The following is a 6,599-nucleotide window of genomic DNA, read 5'->3' on the forward strand; positions in this document are numbered from 1 at the left end:
GGCGCCTTTAGATCCTAATGTCAGATACCACTGGACCGTGCTTCAATTCAGTTTAACCAGCCTAACATTGAAGCACTTCAACTCTCCAGACATTTGGCAGGAAACCTGTGACATGAATGGTGGCAGAAAGACTCAAATTGATCCGCGAGGATCCAAGGGCGCCATCCAAATTTAGAGGACCAAGGTCTTTAAACTGCAATATTGATATTTTAGGTTTCGCTCTGAGTTATACAATCTAACTTCAAACAGAAGTTTCAAGAACAGGATGACACTAAGTTGGTATGGATGTTTTCATTTGGCAATATGAAAAACTTGCTTGAAATGAACATTGTGTCCTTACACCAAGGTCAAAGAAATAAGATTAATGATCTCTATATATAACATATATAAGAATTGACAGTACAGCTCAAAATTGTTTCGAGTCTACATAGCCTTATGACATGACCTTTCATTACTATGTTAGAACAAACTCTCTATCACTCTTCCTCTGATCCGGGCATAGTGGATCGCTTGGGGCTATAAAATGAAAAGCCGAACTCCAAATGTATCTTTGAATCTTCAAAAAAAGGAAGTAATATTGACAGATTTTTTACATTTACCTCTCGAATAAACCTTTGACATACACCATGCCCTTCTCACTAAGTTGAAGCTCCTTCCTCAATTGCTCAACCTGTTGATCATCCCCTTGGACGACAATCTCAGACAAAGTTCCATCCTCTGCAACCATCATTTTCACCTGTATTTTTTCTTTTCTCGATGCCTTCTTCCAGTAATATGCTCCTCTGCATCATCACCATGTCATAAAGCAAAGAAATTAATGAAGCCGAAGAAATTCTATGAAATGCAGGTTTTTCTGGTTATTCTATGATGTTATACTCGTGAGCAGAGGCAGTAACTTACGCTAAGGGGCTTAACACGGTGAGGTAGTACCATTTGTCGCCAACATCAGGAACTGTAATTGTCAGCACAAGGCCAACACTGAGCAAGCTAATGCATGTGCAGAATGTGAGCAATGCAGCTTGACTACTACTTGGTACCATCTCTCCTTCAAACCTTCACATTTGTAAGTCAAGACATCAATCACCATTTTTTTGATGCATACAATAAAGTGCTGGAAAGAATAGAAAGGGAGAAGGAAGCATACGTAATTGTCTCTCCCCGGTCAGAAACGGCAAAATTGTTACGGGTAAAGAAAGAAAGAATTTCGCCAGCAACTTGATTCGGCCCTTTCATTTTCGCTTCACCTTCTCCAACAAAAGTTTTCTTCACTACCTGTTTGCACCAGTAAACCAAAACCAAGAACACAAACATTAAGAAACCCCAAATTTGGTAAGGAACAGAGAATTTCAAAAAAAAAAACTCAAGCATCATATAATCTTAATCTGCACCTTGGATTTGACAGAACGTTTAATGAGTGACCATAATCCAGGAACAGAAATGACAAACAGACCCAGTGATGTATAATAGCTTGCCAAGGAATACCCTGTACCACTCTCAGTCACTGCTGTTGCTACATCTGTTGCAGCTTCAGCTAGTAGAAGTGGTTCTTGAAGGAGGTTGGAGAGATGAACGCCTACTAACCTCTTAGTTGGTCTTATGGCTTGAAATGGTACTACTTGCCATGGTTTTTGTTGTTGTTGGAGTTGTAACTGTGTGCAGTCCCTAGTTGCTTTGAATTTGCAAGACGGTGAAGGAGAATGTAGTGGAGAAGATGATAGAAGCTTCATCGATGCCATTGCCATTGGTGTACGTGTTTGTGTGTGTGAGGCTCACTCTAATCTGATCTTTTTCTGGGGTACAAAAAAATTTTAAGTTACTTGAAAACCCTTTGAGTTGCAAGATATTTCAGAATTACCCTCATATCATTCATGATGCCAATTCCATGCCATGCCTTTGATTCCACATCTTTTTCCTGCCAAAATACTTCCACGTTTTTTCATCTGGATCTTGCAATTCAATGGCTGTCTTATTTTAGATAGAAAAATTATGAAGTTAGACCCTATCAACACCTCTCTCTGTAAACTTTAAAATCAAATCTGTGATGATAAAGATGCTAGCTAGACAACAATAATACAGCATCCTTCTAGTAAAGTGTAGAAGGAATGGGAAATGAAATGAGCGTGTGTGGGGAGCATGAAAGCCACATATTTTCTTACTTTACTATGATATCTTATCTTCTCATATCCTTATTTCATCTGCAAAGGAAGACAACAGTTGGACTAGAGACAGAAAGACATGGCACTTCAAGCACCGGTAACTGCAAAGCTCAAGAACTCTACTCCTGCTGCTGCTAATCTCTTATCTCCTTCAACTAGTCATGTTGGATTAAGGCAAACATCAGATCGCTTTGCACTCAAATCAGCATTTTTCTCTTCTTCTATTCAGCTCTCTGCACTTTCTCCTCCTAGACAACAAACTACATCCCCTAAAACTTCCCTTGCACCTAAAATCTATATGCGTGCTGCTTCCAAGCAATCTTACATTTGTCGCGACTGCGGGTACTTTTTCTATTCCCTCTTGGATTCATTGTAATCTGCATATACATATACAGGTCTCTGTGTTTACAACTATTATTGTGTGTTTATGGGATTCTAATATGAAGGTTCTGTACACTGCAGCTATATTTACCAAGACCGTACACCCTTCGAGAAGCAACCTGACAAGTACTTCTGTCCAGGTAAACAATCTATTACGAAGCTCCCCATGAATTCTGTTGAATCCAGGTCTTATTTCCAATGCAACAACTGACTATCTGGACATTCATTTAGTTTGTGCTGCTCCAAAACGAAGATTCAGAGTTTACGAACCACCAGTGAATAAGAATGCAAATGCTACAGACACTCGAAAAGCCAGAAAAGCAGAGCTTCAAAGAGATGAAGCAGTCGGGTAATATACACAAACAAGTGGATGATACTGTTCTCAACTTGAAACTAATTTTCCATGCATTTACCTGTATTGACTCGATTTCAATTTCTTTTTGCAGTAAAGCATTGCCCGTAGCAATTGCAGTTGGAGTTGCAGCGTTGGCTGGGTTATATTTCTACCTCAACAGTGCTTTCTAATGCCTTCAATGGCGAATGACAATAGAAGTGATCAATTACCAGGAACAACAAATTTCTTCAATTCTTCTCTTTTCCTTGTTCTGCTTTTTTTTCTTCTTCCTGCAACTGGTTGCAGTTGATAAGGAAAATTTTGTAACCCTATATTCTACTATGTTGTATGCCTGAAGGCTTACCTTGTGAAGGGCCATATCTCAGTTCCAGTTCATTCTTGTAATAAAAAGGAAAAACGCTGCAGTTGGATGCACAATAACAATGTTGAAAGATGTAAATATGGTTGTGAAGCAATTCCCAACAGTCATTCGATGAGAAAGCCAATGTCAATCCCCTTCGATTATAGCATTGTCAGGCTTAAGCCTTATGCCAGTGCCAATCCCCTGTAGGTACCGTACCTGTAGCCAGTTGGACTCCTTCATGAATGCCATATTTGCTAAACATGAGTTATACTTTGTGAGCAACGCTGATTGCAAAGCTCGATAGGAAAAAGTTGGAACTTTATAAGACAAGAGAAACACTTCAATAACTTGCTACCGTAAATAAGAATAAATGCTTCACTAACTACATAACTAAATTTTACACTGTCCATGTAATAGATACAAACGATCATTCCTGTAAAACAAATGAACCTTCTATTCTTTTTTCCAATGAGACGGGAGGAGAAAAATTTAGAAGAGAAAACTTGTCTGTGAAACTCAAGGTTGGTGCAGGTTTGAACTCATACGGCCCTTTCTTGACTCCCCAGACCTGTTTTACAAACAGAAGAAATGTTAGTTATCCATCCAGCCTTTTCTAAAGTTATCCATCTAGTCTTTTCTAAAGCTAAATATATGTAGAGATCCACTCTCAGTCAATATTGTTTTTTATATCAATGGAATATTACATGTGACAATAGAAACTCACTTGATTACCATCGTCGTCATAGCCCCTATCCCAAGTATGTACCTCATTGTTCTTATGGATAGCAAGTTCTGATTTGCAGTACGATGCCCCACTCTGGAATTAACATATCAAAACGTGATATGGACAGTAAGTCATAATTACAAAACAAACAAAACAGGCTCGGATCAAAATTATGTCCAATGTCTGACTGCAGTTAGAGTGACTCAGAGATTCATGTACGAAATTGAAAAACACTGACATAGAGGAAGCAGTAATTACCCATGAATTAGGGAAACCGCCTTCTGGGGTTGATCCCTCATATAAGCAACGTTTCCCTCGTTCACATCGCTTAAGGTAGATAGTCGTTAAGTGTTCAGCAATGTCCTGTCCATGACATTCCAAGATAAGAAACATGAAGATCACTAGGAGAAGAACATGATATTACTAAAAGGGAGATTTATAACTACATATGTTTGGGATTATGTCAAAAACCTAAAGCTCCCAAAACACTGTTGAAACCAGAATCATGGTGCAGGTGATCTTTAATGAATCACAGTTTAAGCTTTTAAGAAGAGCAGGTGGTTCATAAGAAAGCAAAGACTGAGCAGCCATCAACATGTTCCTCAGTCAATTGTTGAACCACTGTTAGGTATAAAAGTGGTTTTTAGTTGATAAGAAAAACCAAGACCCCTTTGACTACTTATGCCTTGGAGAATTAGAGTAAACCCACCCCAATAACTTCTTCAGGTAGTGGACGCTGGTCTTTTGGACGATCACAGAAATTCTTGTATTCCTCTGCATCTCTAATGGCATAAGAGCTCACCTGTCCATTCCAAACAACTTACAAATGAAAACCCTTTTCAGTACACAAAAAAACTGAATTAAATCTATCTAAGACAGATATCACATAAACAACACACTATCGTAATAACCAAGCAAGACCTACTCTACTTTAACACAGGTTTTTTAACTAAAAACGATGAGCCAGTCAAAGTAGAGTGATATTCAGTTGTAACAATGTATCAGTTTCCACACTTCAATTACCTACTTAAGAAAGTTTGAAACTACAATACAAGAAGCAACCTAAATGCAAAATAAATGTTTGACTCTAGCTTAAAGTGGAAATGATACATAAAGCTAGAATCTCACCTCAACATCACATTTCATTTCTTTCGTACAAGGCTTCACCATATAAAGTCTCTGCACCAAGTACATATAACAAACTCTCCGTTAACGAAAAAGCCAGGAAATCTCCAACATGTCGTCAACACATATTACACTTTCAAATTGTAAAAATAAGCAGGAGGTTTTCATACCTGCCGAAACGGCTTCTGAGGAGTTCTCCAAAATGCCTGACACCAAAAAGAAAGACGTGTTTTCCTCATTAGAAACCATGTCTTTACAAATCAACTACTTACAATTAAACCGACTAATATGATTTAATAATGTACTAAACCATTAGAGACTTACTTGTTCAACATATATAACATTAGAACCATCCACCATTTCTGCTGCTGGGCATGTTAGCATTCTACATTAATACCCCAAAACAGATATAATCAGGTTCTTCAAGGAATGTAAAATATTAAGGGTTCAACAATACCCTAGAAGTAAGGTGGTGCTAGTGCCTGGTGCTGGTGGATTACAGGAAGTTGGAATTTCCATTGAACTCAAGTAAACCCAGAATTGAGGTGTTTCAGCAGATTAACCCCAACCCCATCAATCAGCTTCCACGATCACCCAGAACCCCCTAGCACTGCCAACTACTCTACCATCACCACCATCCATCAGAAACTCCCCCACCAGCCACCCCACACACACCACCACCATCCAAAATGAACACGGGAAGTAATTATTATTACCTCAAATTGAAAAAGTTGTCGGGATCTTTAGAAGCTTGTTCTTGAGAAAACTACAATTAACACACAACACCATCAAAATGCGTTATAAAATTTCTAAAAAGAAACCCTAATTCAGAAAACCAAAAAAAAAAACTCGGGATTACCTTTTCACCACAAAGAGAATCAGCAACAATACGAGCATGATCCCAGCGAGTTGTTGATTTAGTTAAACGCTTAAGAAGAAGAGCACCACCAACTAAAACCAGTGTTTTCAGAAATACACCACGGGCTCGGCTCCATCCATTTGAATCCGAACCCGTTCCCATTTCTTCGATAACCAAAACAAAATCCAATCTTTTCACCTTAATAACATCATTATCATCATCAAATCCAAAAAATTTGTTTTACTAGATATGTTTAAGTGTTACGTGATGCAATTTGTATAGCTCTGATGTGAGATTTTAGGATAATAGAGAGAACTGGGTTTTGTGTGGAAGGGGTTTTTCAGTAATGGAGAGAAAGGGAGAGGAACCAGGATAAAGAAATGATTTTTCTTCTTTTTGAGGCAAAAACGTTTTGCGTGCTTGTGTTATCTAGTGATGAGTGACTGACTCAGTGAGTCAGATACTGGGATCCCCGCCACGAGGAAACGGACAGAAGAAGTTATGAGACAGCAGACTCACATCTGATTTGGCTTGACAGTGCTGACTGGATTTGTGTGTAAGTAGGGCTGCACATAATACGGTACGGTACGGTTCTTTGCCTAGCTCGGTACCGGTATCTCCCTATAGTCAGTGCCTGTACCTGTATTTGTGAAATA

The 6,599-nt window shown here is 38.7% G+C and overlaps 3 protein-coding genes across 3 annotated transcripts; 1 reads left to right on the forward strand and 2 right to left on the reverse strand.

Annotated features, from left to right (window-relative positions):
* Positions 1-347: 347 nt before the first annotated feature.
* On the reverse strand, positions 348-1,926 carry LOC113271405 (protein COFACTOR ASSEMBLY OF COMPLEX C SUBUNIT B CCB1, chloroplastic-like). The gene is made up of 4 exons (XM_026521257.1): positions 1,389-1,926; positions 1,145-1,272; positions 901-1,053; positions 348-782 (listed from the first exon to the last, which is right to left on the reverse strand). The coding sequence occupies exons 1-4, from the start codon at positions 1,740-1,742 to the stop codon at positions 596-598; spliced, it is 822 nt and encodes a 273-aa protein (XP_026377042.1). The 5' UTR covers positions 1,743-1,926; the 3' UTR covers positions 348-595.
* A 151-nt stretch (positions 1,927-2,077) lies between these two features.
* LOC113271407 lies at positions 2,078-3,372 on the forward strand. Its single transcript, XM_026521259.1, has 4 exons — positions 2,078-2,498; positions 2,619-2,677; positions 2,769-2,886; positions 2,984-3,372. Exons 1-4 carry the CDS (start codon positions 2,236-2,238, stop codon positions 3,060-3,062), a joined length of 519 nt encoding a protein of 172 aa, XP_026377044.1. The 5' UTR covers positions 2,078-2,235; the 3' UTR covers positions 3,063-3,372.
* Positions 3,373-3,592: 220 nt separating this feature from the next.
* On the reverse strand, positions 3,593-6,327 carry LOC113271406 (chromophore lyase CRL, chloroplastic-like). The gene is made up of 9 exons (XM_026521258.1): positions 5,944-6,327; positions 5,801-5,850; positions 5,409-5,469; positions 5,255-5,290; positions 5,088-5,138; positions 4,669-4,761; positions 4,218-4,322; positions 3,960-4,052; positions 3,593-3,803 (listed from the first exon to the last, which is right to left on the reverse strand). Exons 1-9 carry the CDS (start codon positions 6,103-6,105, stop codon positions 3,663-3,665), a joined length of 792 nt encoding a protein of 263 aa, XP_026377043.1. The 5' UTR covers positions 6,106-6,327; the 3' UTR covers positions 3,593-3,662.
* Between the last annotated feature and the right edge of the window lie 272 nt (positions 6,328-6,599).

The sequence above is a fragment of the Papaver somniferum genome, chromosome 4, assembly GCF_003573695.1.
Source record: "Papaver somniferum cultivar HN1 chromosome 4, ASM357369v1, whole genome shotgun sequence".
In the NCBI taxonomy this organism is placed as follows: Eukaryota; Viridiplantae; Streptophyta; class Magnoliopsida; order Ranunculales; family Papaveraceae; genus Papaver; species Papaver somniferum.

Bases quoted from the DNA above. Each gene is read 5' to 3' on its own strand.
- LOC113271406 (XM_026521258.1), bottom strand. From the start codon at position 6,105: ATGGGAACGGGTTCGGATTCAAATGGATGGAGCCGAGCCCGTGGTGTA. The intron at 5,851-5,943 runs GTAATCCCGAGT...TGTTAATTGTAG, and splicing joins ATTCTCTTTGTGGTGAAAAG to TTTTCTCAAGAACAAGCTTC. The intron at 5,291-5,408 runs GTAAGTCTCTAA...TTTTGGTGTCAG, and splicing joins ATGTTATATATGTTGAACAA to GCATTTTGGAGAACTCCTCA.
- LOC113271407 (XM_026521259.1), top strand. From the start codon at position 2,236: ATGGCACTTCAAGCACCGGTAACTGCAAAGCTCAAGAACTCTACTCCT. The intron at 2,499-2,618 runs GTACTTTTTCTA...TGTACACTGCAG, and splicing joins TACATTTGTCGCGACTGCGG to CTATATTTACCAAGACCGTA. The intron at 2,678-2,768 runs GTAAACAATCTA...ACATTCATTTAG, and splicing joins TGACAAGTACTTCTGTCCAG to TTTGTGCTGCTCCAAAACGA.
- LOC113271405 (XM_026521257.1), bottom strand. From the start codon at position 1,742: ATGGCAATGGCATCGATGAAGCTTCTATCATCTTCTCCACTACATTCT. The intron at 1,273-1,388 runs GTGCAGATTAAG...TGGTGCAAACAG, and splicing joins AACGTTCTGTCAAATCCAAG to GTAGTGAAGAAAACTTTTGT. The intron at 1,054-1,144 runs GTATGCTTCCTT...ACAAATGTGAAG, and splicing joins GACCGGGGAGAGACAATTAC to GTTTGAAGGAGAGATGGTAC.